The sequence below is a fragment of the Pleurodeles waltl genome, chromosome 7 (genome assembly GCF_031143425.1).
Source record: "Pleurodeles waltl isolate 20211129_DDA chromosome 7, aPleWal1.hap1.20221129, whole genome shotgun sequence".
Lineage (NCBI taxonomy): Eukaryota > Metazoa > Chordata > Amphibia > Caudata > Salamandridae > Pleurodeles > Pleurodeles waltl.
In genome coordinates this window covers 538,316,668-538,329,410 of record NC_090446.1, presented here as the reverse complement: position 1 = coordinate 538,329,410, position 12,743 = coordinate 538,316,668, and the positions used below count along the sequence as shown (strand labels likewise).

The window sequence follows — 12,743 nt, the reverse complement described above, 5'->3', positions numbered from 1 at the left end:
AACCACAGTCTGTTGACCAAGGAGGTCGTGAATTATACATATTAATGGATATTGGTAATTTGACTGATTCCTGTGGTGTATCTTGGTAAAATATCCAGCTGCAAGTGAGGGGTATTAGCGCACAGTGTAGAAGCAGCCCTGATATGGCAGTAACGAATAACAGCAATTTGAATGAGTTTGGTAGTGGTTGGTGGGATTTGAGCTGATGTTAATTTTGAAGCTCCCAGAACCGCCGCCAAAAGACTACTCCCTCGTTCAAGGGGGTTGTGATTGATACATATTCAGGGATATCAGTAATTTGACTGATTCCTGTGGTGTATGTTGGTAAAATATCCAGCAGCAAGTGAGGGGTATGTACCGCACAGTTTTGAAGCAGCCCTGATGTGGCAGTAACGAATAACAGCAATTTGAATAACGTTGCAAGCTGTAAATGTGGGGACTAAATTGAATACGTACCTATTGAGGTGAGACCAACTTGGAGGCATCAGAGCATGTATGGCTTTCTTACATACACAAACAATGTTTTTCAATCACCAGCATGGCGGCCTAGATGTTAACAATATGCTTTTAGTCCTATCTTAATTGCCGAAAAAGCGAATCCACCATTGAGGACTATGTTTCTATTATTTTAATGAACTAAAAACACAGTGTGTTTGATATGTATTTGCAAGCATTGAGAAAGGCAATGTTTTGCTGAACGCAGCTGCATGGAATAAATACTTGATTGTGGCAGCCCCATGAGTGCCCTGTAGACTTTTTGAAGTGGGTATGGGAATGCGTGAGTCCTGCCATCACGCTTACGGAGGCACCCACCATGAGTTTGGTAGCGGTTGGTGGGATTTGAGCTGATGTTAATTTTGATGCTACCAGAACCACTGCTGAAACCTACTCTGTCAACCAAGGAGGATGTGACTTATACATATTCATTGATATCAGTAATTTGACTGATTCCTGTGGGGTATCTTGGTAAAATATCCAGCGGCAAATCAGGTGTATCCTTCTGTGATGTTTCCATTCCACAAAACCGGGCGCTTCCACTTATAATTTGATTGCACAACAAATGGTCAAAAAGCGGAGCGCTCCTACTGCCGGTGCCACTAAAGGGTTAAGGCCACAGGTGGCGAGGAAATACTAAGTTCCTGCGTGTGTACTATACACTTGGAGACAGATAAATATGTAAACTTCAAATGCGCCTTGCGCCATCCTGAAATCAGTGGGACATCCTCATGAAGAGGTTTGGTGAGTTGATGTCTTTCAATTATTGTGCCACAACACCGATGCAGCAATGACTCAATATTGATTCAGGGAAAAGGGCCAGAGGCAATGTAGTAAATCTCAATCTTAATTGCCACAGAGACAGAGTTAAAGGGGCTTGTGAAGAGTTAATTTGAACAATGTGCCTGCAGACAACGCTTTACTGAGATGTTTGAACATACCTTCTACTAAGAAATCAACTCTGTGTGAATGTCATCTTTATCATTGGACAGACGAGCATAAGAGCACTGAGCGTAATAATACAGAGACTGTTATGACCTCTCATAGCTTGTTTGCTTTTGAAATCAGCAGAAGTAGATGTTGGACTGATTAGCCACAGTGAAATAAAGACTCTGAAAGCGGCACTTTGAACTATAACTCCCAGAATGCCCCTGTGATTATAAAAGACAGATAAATGAGAACCATGTGTGCCTACAAACTGAAACCACCTGAGGAACACAGATTGTTGAAACACGTTGTGGTGTTGTGGTGTTTGATGTGCTGCTGCTCTGTGAATAAATGGAATCTGCTAATCCACACCTCTGGGAGTGCAGCAATTCTTGTTGGATTATATATATATAAAGAGAAATTCAGGTACCACCTTCCTGGTACCAGAACAAAAAAGGAACTCCACAGGATTAGTGATGAGAAAAGATTTTTTTATCACAAGCCTGTGGAGTGCGTTTTTTTCTGGTACCGGGACGGTGGTACCTGAATTTCTTTACTTATTTGTAAAGCGGTGGCCGGCTTCTGCTCATCGCACCGACCCCGTGGATGTAGCCGAGGAATGCTGGCAGAAACATTTATATATATATATATATATATATATATATATATATATATATATACACACAAACTCCTGCTGTCACAAAGATGTGGACTCACGGGAACTGTGCTTGTAATGAAGGATTTATTTCCAAACTGACTTTGCTTTTGTGAAAAAGACTGTTAGGTCGAAACACCTCAGTTTGGCCAGAAATCCTTCATTACGAGCACAGTTCCCCTGAGTGTGCAACTTTGTGTCAGCAGGATTTTGGATTTGTTACAACATTCTCCACCGTACAGTGCGCCACCTCTGCTTAGGTGCCTGAATAGGAGAAACCTGGAGGCAGTATATATATATTTACTGAGAAAAACATTAACGTTAATGAGGTTATGAATTTACTCGAACAAAACCATAGAAATTCAGTAGTTATTGTTATGGTTAACTCAAGTAACTATAACTTGTGCTCTTAGGTAACTATAAATTGCGCCTCTGCCATGCACAATTATCTCATCAACAATGTTATTGCAAATGTTGCAGTGATAATATCAATGATGCCATAGAAGGTGTAATCAATGATGTAACATGTGGACTAACTAGCTGCGCATGGTGAGGGCACAAGTTATAGTTACCTTATGGCGCCAGTTATAGGTACTTGAGTTAACTATAATTATAACTATAATTATAACTGATGAATTTCTATGGTTTGGTGTGAGTAAATTGAGAACCTAACTATAACGTCCCTGTAACCTTTGTTTTTTCCATGAATATCTATGTTTTTTAGGACACAAACACATAAATATAGCTTTTTACTGTGCACGGCGGGCGGTGGCCAAGCCTGGTGGACAATCCTCCTGCATGCACCCAACCCTAAGCTGCGCAAAGCCTTCGCCCATGCGTAACATAGGTTTGGATGTAGTGGGTGTTTTTTTTGTTTTCAGTTTTTCTCTGGATCTGCAGATCCACGCGTGGATCCACGGATCAGATTTAAAAAAAATATGGGCAGTTTTTTTGTCCATGAGCGGTCCCCAATGGACCCCTCTGTATGTGCTATAGGGTCAGGATACCTGTTTCCTGACCCCTTATTTGTTTTTTCACTCTACGTTTCTCACCCCCCTCAGCCGATGTGACAAATAAAATGGCAGCAGCACATTTTCTGTCTTGTTGCAGCCAGCCAATCAGAGCCTTGCTTTTTCTCCCCATATCCGCGGAACCACCGTTCCTCCGCATCCCTATATATATATTTTTTTTACCTTAAATAACTCTGATTTTACTTAACGGATTCACACCAAATCACAAAAAGCACAATCTGTGCACCAAGATCTAGTTTTCTGCAAAATTTGGTTTAATTCCGTTTAGCAGTTCGAGCTGTAGGCGTGTCTAAAGACTGTATGGGAAAGTGCATGGGGAAAACGTGTTTTGGGAGTCCCCATTTTTCTCTTCCCCCACTTGACAAATCACCTTGAAGCTTTCAAGTCAGCAGCTGAACCAACTGTCTTATTAGTCTTTATATTTCATGAAGATTTGTCAAGCGGTGCCAAAGTTCTTGTTTAAAAATGCTTTTCCTGTGGAAAATAGGTCATAATTATAACTACTTACTGGTAACTGCCAGTTGGTAATGTATAAATATAATATATATTTATAGAGAGAGAGAGAGAGAGAGAGAGAGAGAGAGAAAGAGAGAGACTCCCTCCCAGAAACTTTATTCTAAGAGTAGGAGGTTTGTGATCTATACTTGAGGGATGGTCTCCATGGAGACTGATTCACCCCTCATTAAGGCTTGGGTGATAGGCTCCATGGAGACTTATTAACCCCTCATTAAATTCGGCTGTGTGACTGAGGCAAGACAGCACAGCAGGAGGCTCTTTAATAAAAAATAAAACTCTGTTCCTGGTGTAAAGAGAGGGTCGGTGTGAGCATGAGCCTTCACAGCATAGTGATAAATGTGCATGGTCTGCCGACCATATCTCAAAACCAGGGACATGTATTTGTTTTTTTAAAAAGTGTCTTGACACCAGGACAGTCCTCTCAAAACCCGAACTGTCCGGGCTAATCCGAAAAATGTGGTCACCCTCGCAGGGTGTCTTTATGTACCCATGCATCCACTGTAGTTCTTTAGAGTGGTAGGGCATAGAAAGTGTGCAAGGAAGGTGCCCGATGGGCAGTTTGTGATTTCTGCTTGCAAGATTGTGCGGTAGATGGCACCAGAAGATTGCAAACCAAAACACTGTGAGAAAATCTACACTCAATTGCACAATATTTTTGTAAACAATATTTAGGACACAATGTTTTCACCAGCCAAAATTTTTGCTAATGATTTTCTGGCATACAACTCAAAGAGGAGGGTAATTAGGAAGATAGCAGAGGCTGGTGGCTCATGAACCAACTTCAGGGATTTGTGTGTGAACCCATGCTTACAGGTTTAAGCCATTTTGGGTCCCCTCCATGTGGCATCCTTCCAAAGTTGATAAGTACTATTGAGTTGGATAGTAATATACATCTTACAGTCATTAGTACCAAATTATCACTCTTGGCGAACATGCAGTCTGCAAAAATCCAGGTACGATATGAGAGCCAGTAATAGGGTCATTGATGAGCTCATATGCCTTTGTGGTTATATTTAGATTTTTATATTTGTATGTGATCGCCAGTGTGACTGTGGTGTACAGTTGTATGAATCTGGTATGTCTGAGTGAATTACTATAGAAATGTTTCAGATAGAAACTGAATGTGATGTAGGGTAGAATGTCCATGTCAGTCTATTACAGATCCGTTGTGATAGGTGGCTATTTGGGGGATTCTTTCTGGAAGTGTAATTTTTATGTTCTCAGCGGTGGTGGTGGGGGAGAGGGGGGTGCTTTCCAAATACCATACCTACACAGACCTCTGCTGCAGTGTCCTGTGCCTAGCTATCCTGCGCCCCAAAAAAACATACCTAGGTACTGAACATTCCCCCATCCAGTCACCCAGCAGTTCGTCCCTGGTAAAAACTGTGCCGTGGCAGTAGGCAGGCAGACGGGGCGGATGGAGCTGGTGTAGGCCACGCGTGTCTGCAGCTCCAGCAGGGCAATGTCTCCACTCGATGTCACGCTGTAGTCATAGTTGAGGTTGACGATCACCTGCTTCACCCCTGTGATGACTGTGTTTATGTTGGTGGTGTTGGACAGTTGGTACACTCCAAGTCTGACGACATACAGAGAGGAATTTATGGGCCTGTAACACATTAGAGTAAAAGAAACATCAGACACTGTACTCTCACTCAATTTGACAAATGTAGTGAGTGCCTATCATTCATGATGTTCACAACACATGTAATGCAAGTGGTTGGTTGTTGGTTTTCCATGCTAAAACTTTCAGCAGAAATGTGTACCATAAAATACTCCCCAGAATAGAATTAACCTGTCCTAATCTTATTCTCCTGGCTAGAAGTGGCTGAAATGAATTATTTTTCTGTCTTCATAATCTATAAGGGGATCCCATGTGAGTGAAAAACCGTTATAACAAGAACAGAGTTTTACCTAGATACGGATTATTGGTATACCCATAGAGGAAATTTTTCCTCACTAATACTACTTGGTTCTGAAAACCAATGTGTTTTTTTCTTGTGATTTAACTTTTTCCTTGAAGCATTCTAAAAGCTCAGATTGTGATGTACACATTAATTAAAAAAACACTTTTGAAACCTAATTTACTAATCGTAGTGTTCATGAGTATTATGGGCCATATTCATCATCTAGTTGCCTTGCACTTGCACCGCGTGGGGTGCAAGTGTGATGCAACTACTAAGTGTGATTTATCAAGCTTTGCAGGCCACCTTGCATGGCCGTGAGTGGATTGATAAATCTGAAGTAACGCAACAAAGCGTAAATCGCTAAATTGCGTTAGTCTGCCCTAGGGAGGTGTTCCTTGGGTGGTGCATGGGTGTTCCCATGCAACTCCCATGGATTTTGACGGACTCCCAGATTTACCATAAGTAGGCCTGAGAATGCTCCAAAACTGCTACGCTTCCCTACGTAAGACCTAAAAAGGAGAAATATGTTTATTTCTCCTCGTTTCTTCCTCATTCTATGTGTACTGCATTCTGTAGCATACATAGAAAGAGGAAAATGCCTAGGGAATTGTTTTTGTGGAGGAAGGTGCCCCTTCCTCGACAAAAATAATTATTATTCTTACAATACAGGCACCTTTGCACCATGGTGCAAGACTGCGTGCGTAGGTGCTAGACAGCACATTATGTTCCAGCGCTGGGAAAAGACAAGGATGCACCATCCAATGTTAAATACAGCACATTCCTGCCCTTTCTCTGTCAGGCAGCCCAGCACATCATGGTGGCTAGATTCGCTGTGTGAATATTTGATAAATATGCCTCTATGGGAATTGTGAGACAAATGCACACACTCCTCAAAAGGAGGACCTGCAACTTTCAGGACCTGCTGCCTTGACCCAATTAGGGCAACATCTGCAACACAACACCACACCGCAGACAACTCTGCAGGATTGAGGTCAAAGCCATTCAAAGTTCAAAGCCAGTCCACAGTGGTGGCTCCAGCAGCTAATCGGAATAAATAAGTGCTTTATTTTTTACTAAAGGAAGTTAACTTCCATTAGTTTGAGGATTTGAGAATATAGCATTGAACATTTAAAAAATGTTTGGCTCTTGGGAACTGACAATCTGACATAAGGTCAATGTCTTTTTTGACTATACATTTGTGGTTTTGAATACAGTTGAAGTATTCATTCATTTTTGTGGATCTGCAGCTGTGTGCCATTACAAAACAGGGCTTACAGTATCCATTTTAGGACATCCTCATTCCTCACTCCTCATCCCTACTTCTTATACCTGCTTCTCATCCATCATCCATGCTTCTCTTCCATCATCCCTACTTCTCATCCATCATCCATACCTCTCATCCATCATCCCTTCTTCTTATCCGTCATCCCTACTTCTCATCCATCATCCCTACTTCTCTTCTGTCATACATCATCCTTGCTTCTCTTCCATCATCCCCACTTCTCATCCATCATACATCATCCACACTTCTCATCCATCATCCCTACTTCTCATCCATCATACATCATTCCTACTTCTCATCCATTATCCCTGCTTCTTGTCCCTCATCACTGCTTCTCGTCCATACTTCTCTTCCATCATCCCTACTTCTCATCCCTATTTCTCTCCCATCATCCCTACTTCTCTTCCATCATTCCTACTTCTCATCCCTCATCCCTGCTTCTCATCCATCTTCCATCATTCCTACTTACCGTACTTCATCCATCATCCCTACTCCTCATTCCTCATCCCTCAGTCATACCAACACATTTTCAGTTTTGTGAAACACACCTTCACGCTGATCGGTTGGCAACAGCCAATCAGAGTTATGAGAGAGGCCTGCATCTGTTTCACTGAAAAACAGCCTTCTCATTGCATGTGCTGGGTGAAGACAGAGGAGAGGAAATGTAATGGTGTGCTTGTTTCCAGTGAACTCAAGGCTGTTCAACATTTAATTTTATTTAACTAAGTTTTTTTTTTGTTTACACAGGCATCTGCAGAAAGCTCTGCTGGTTTGGGAAATACAAGGAGCCCATAGCTTGGGCCATAAGTCAGGTCTTGGGGAAAGGTTATACAGTTGATCTACAGTTCAATGAAAACCTTTCTGGTTTCAGAAAAGAAAAAACAGCTCTGAGAAAAAGCAGCCTCAGATTTACATTTTTTGTTACAAATAAAAATGAAACCAGAAAAGGTTTGGATGAATAAAAAATGTTCTAGCTATCGCGTCAAGAATTTTCAATTCTATCAAGGACACAGAGATGAGGATTATGCTTTCTCTTTCTTTACTGAAAGAATACAGCAGCCAATGAATGTTTAAATACATTAAAAAAACTACATGACTCAACATTCCCAGTAGTCCATATCCTGACCAATCCCAGGTCTACTGTCCTTATAAATGTCTCTGCCTCTTTAGTCCTTCCTCTTTCTTTGCAATAACAGAACAAGACAACCTGAACTTGAACCGAATCTTCAACTCCAACAAAGAACTGCTCCGCGAAACCAGTACTGCTTACTGCCCACCTTCCCTGTTTTCAACGTATCTCCGGATATTCATGCACCTTTGTTATCAGAACCTATACAGTTAATCTACAGTTCAATTAAAACCTTTCTGGTTTCAGAAAAGAAATAAACAGCTCAGAGAAATAAAAGCAGTCTCAGATTTAAAAATGTTGTAACAAATAAAAATGAAACCAGAAACAGTTTCCGTGTCCTTAATGGAATTGAAAATTCTTTACGCAATAGATAGAATGTTTTGTATTCTAAGGCAGGACCGGAGTCTTCGGATTATGGTAGTTCAAAGTTGATCCACTAGAACAGAAGTTACATCCGCAATAGGCTTATGATAAAAAGCCTTAAATGTGCTGTCAGAAGACCATTCTGCGGCATTCATAATGTCCTCCAACTGAGAACGAGCTCCAAATGACTTAGAGGCCATTGCACCTCATACAGAATGCACACCAAAAGAGTAGACATCTATACTGCTTCTTCCAACAACCATCTGATCCATCTAGCCAAGGTGGCTGATGAGACTGGAGAAAACGGTTTCTGTCATGAAATGAGTAAATGCCCTCAAACATCCCTGCTAAGTTCTCGAGTGCAATCTTCATAAGCTTTTAAACATTTTACAACACACAGTTTTGGGTGATGTGGATACACATTTAGAAGCAGTCTTTGTGCGTCTGGAAATGGTGAAGGAAACCCCCGTAGGAGTAAATACATGCCCTGCTAAATCAAGGGCTCTTACATCTGATACTCTTCTACATGAAATAAGACATACTAATAACATGAAGTTTGGCTGACAGCTGTTTGTATCATAAGTCTTCATCACAGGGCCAATTTCGCAGAAACCTAAGCACAATGTCAACATCCCATAAAACAGCATATTTAGGTTGAGAAGGATTAAGCATTCTAATGCCTCCCAAACGCTTACAATCGACTTGATGTTCGCCCACCCGTTTACCTTCAATATGAGGGTGTTCTGCTGAAAGAGCAGATCTAAAATTATTGATAGTCCTACATGCTAAGCCTTGTGTTGCCAAATCTGATAAGAAACTGACAATCATACTAATGAGGGCCCCCAGGGGATCAATACTCCGTTCACTGCACCAACCCACCCTTCACTTCAAGGAAGCCTCATATCTCTTATGGGTGGAAGGGGCCCAAGTCTGGGATAAGAAGAACATAGCTTCTCTTTTTAAACATCTGCCATTTGCCAGCATCCCCTGAAAGGCTCCACGCTGTGAGGGACAATAATCCCTATAGTATCAGAGGATGAGGGAGGAGTCCCGGATCCACGAGTAATGAAGGGACCAACAGCAGTAGAGTAGGAGAGGCACAAGATAGGGACATCGCCACTGGGAACCACAAATGGGCACTTCAAAGTGGAGTTACCAGGATGGTCTTTGTCTCTGTACCAGAGAAAGTACCATCTGAGTCATGGAGAATGGGGGAAACGCATATAAGAGATTGTCTGTGCAGACCTGGAGGAAAGCAGCCATCCCAGGGTTGGCGGATCTTGTCTCCAACTGTAAAAGTGAGGGAGTTGAGAGTTTAGCCAAGATGCACACTCACCCCCTCGTGTCATCAGAGCTAGGAAAACTGACTGATGACGTTTCCAGTGCTGCTGTTCCTCAAAACACGAGGGTTCCAGTCTACTATCACATTGGGGCAACCCAGTATGTATTCCGCCATCACTGAAATCTGATGTTGTAGACAGAAGGGCCAAAAATCCTTGGCAATCTCCGCCACTGTGCAGGATCTGGTCCTGCCCAATCGATTGATGTATCTCACCGCTTAAATGTTGTCCAAAAGTAACAGTATGCAGCAACTGACTTTGTGGGGAGAGAGGGAGCGAATCGCAAACACTCCTGGCAGAAGCTCCAAACAATTGATGCAAAGGGAGAGTCCCTCTGGAGACCACCTGCCTCCTGTCTCCACTGTTCCACATTAATCTCCCCACCCCCATTGACTGGAATCATACTCTATGATTATCTACAGGGATAGCCCTTGTGAAGATGAAGAATCTTTAGATGTTGAAGGGCCCGGTAATGCAGAGGACTTGGAATTATTGCTTGGATAGAGGAGGCCAAAAGTCCTACTAATCTTTCAAGGGTTCTCAATGATATATTAGGAGAGGCAAGGGCTCTCCGTAACTCTCGCTTGATCTGAGTTTGTTTCACAAGAGGAAGTTCTAATTGGGCTTTGATAGAGTCCACTTCTGTACATTGTGAGGGCACTGTGATTGATTGTTCTGAATTTATCAGGAAACCCAGCTCTTGAAAAATCTGAATGGTCCAGTCTAGGTGTACCAGAGCTAATTCTTTGGTTTAGGCCATAGGCATAATATCGTCTAGATAAATGATGAGGTGAATGCCTCATTCCCGGAGAAATTGTACAACGGGCCGCAGTAGTTTGGTGAAACCCCATGGGGACGAGAACAGACTGAAGGGAAGGACTGCAAACTCGAATCATAGGCTTTACCAACAAAACTACAAGAATCGACGATGGGGAGTGAAAACCTGCACCATTAAATAGGCATCTTTGAGATCAAAATGGACAAGCCAATCCCCTTCCTGTAACAGGTCTCTTAATAGATGAATGCCTTCCATCTTGAAATGGTGGTAAACTATGTGCAAATTGAAATCCTTCAAATTGAGGACCAGGAAATAACCTCCTCCCTTCTTTTGCACGAAGAAGATTGTGCTGACAAACCCTGCTGGGTGTGGGTTCGTTCTTACTATTGCACGTTTCTGCAGAAGAGAAGCGATTTTGTGGTCTATGAAACTGCTCTCTGGTTGAGAAAAATGCAGAGGAAAGGGAATGGTTATTAGCCCGGGAGGGAAATAGAACTCTAGTTTGTAATCCAGTACCGTTTGTATGACCCAAGGATTTCAAGAGAATGTTCCCAAGCATGCAAATGCTCTTTTATCAACCCCCCACCAGAAAAATTATTCTCACTTGCTGCTGCCATATCTGGGGCATTGAAGTTGCCTCTACCTCCACTCTGGTGGGCACGACCTCAACCTCTCCTACGTGAGCGGTAAAATCCTGAAGAGGCTTGATATGAGCCTCGGCTTCTCTGCGAGCATGTGGAGGAGGCCTGATAGAAACCTCGGCCTGGCCCTTGGCCCGATAACATCTGGCCCTGAGAAAAAGGCTGCCATTGAACATCTTCTTCATTGAGGTGTGGGCTTTATCTTGGACCGAAAAAGGGGAGATGTATTTACTTAGATCTTTAACAAATTTGTCCCCAACAAAAGACCGTTGGCAAGGGTCCCAGGCTCCAAAGGGGCCAGTTCTACCAATTTTGAATCAACCCCCACTAAAAATTATTTGCGTCACTCTGTGGACATGGCACAATTGGCATTTCCAAGGAAACAAATTGTTCTTTGCGCCCATTGCAAGACTGCTTCAGGGCCTAATGGCGTATTGTCGTCTTTGGCTTGCACCACCAGCTCCAGAATTTTTGTAAGAGGCTATGAAATATCTAACAATTTGTCCTGACTGCCTCTCCAGGCTCTATCCAGGCTTTTCTCTGGGTCTTTTGTGAACCTTTTTTTAGAAATGTGGCCATGCTAGGGTCCAATTCAGGGGTGTCTGCCACCTTGCCTAGGAGAGAAGGGTGCAGACACTTGAGCGCAGAAGTTTGCGAAGTCTCTCTTGGACATAGTGCGCAACCTCCATAGAATATACCCATTCAGTGGATCGTGGGTGGGTGATACTCTCGGATCAAAAAGTAGATGCTTTTGCACTACTGTCTCCTCCGTAGTATGATAGGATTTGTGTTTCCACTTACCCGGCAGCTTGGGTTCACCCTGAGCCCATTCTGAATCTGAAGAATGGGAAACGGAGGATTGCGATTTCTCAGGGCATGCCAACTCGTGGCCGGGGTCTCCATGAGGTCCTTTTGCTCATATTCATGGACTCTTAGAACCGAAGTAGCCATCTGACCTAGAATCTCCGCAGAGGACTTAGGTCCTTTCAAAGCTCTCTGGGCAAGGCCCGTATCTGGGGGTTGATTGTCTATCACACTTGTCTCAGAGGGGTTTCTCCCCATCAGCTCTCTTTGCCCAAATCTCACCAGGGGCTGTGTAAAAGGTTTCAAAGCTTTTATTTGAGCTTGGTTTACAGAGTCCTGCACATGATGACCCAGGGCTTGTACTAGTCTTTCCTCCATTTGATTTTCCTATGGCTCTTCAGCCTCTTACTGAAAGAAATCATCCTCTTCTGCGTAAAACGCCATATCAGTAGATATAAGAGGTTTTGAAGGAGTTCAACATGGGGGAATCAGCCCTTGCAGGCTTAAATATGGGGTAACTCCTTTCAAAATAAGAGCAAGCTCTCAAAAAGCGACGCAAAATCAAAGTGGAGGGAGCACCTGCACCAAATCCCCTATAAGGCAAAGCCTTTAATCGCTTTTTCCACCCCGTCGGGCGTTCTGAGGCATTATAAACTTAGAGCTCCATGTACGCTGCAGCCAGATGAGCTCTGAAGCAAGCAAAGCCCTGGACTTCACCCTGCACAGGCGCACCCATAGAAGTCAAGAAAGGACTAGCCTCTCGCACCAGCGCTCACTCGGCCTCACAGAAAGGCCATAAACACACCGTGAGGCACGGGGGTGCCACGCGGGAGTGTCTTTATGTCCCCCAGTGATTCTGCTTGCTCCTGAGCTCCCTG

At 43.1% G+C, this 12,743-nt stretch overlaps 1 protein-coding gene across 1 annotated transcript in view; it reads right to left on the bottom strand.

Annotated features, from left to right (window-relative positions):
* LOC138246915 (uncharacterized) overlaps positions 1 to 12,743 on the bottom strand; it is an 81,220-nt gene that overhangs the window by 59,662 nt on the left and 8,815 nt on the right. The window contains exon 3 of the mRNA XM_069201662.1: positions 4,953 to 5,230. Coding sequence (XP_069057763.1) covers positions 4,953 to 5,230 — 278 coding nt within the window. The remainder of the gene's footprint in view (positions 1 to 4,952; positions 5,231 to 12,743) is intronic.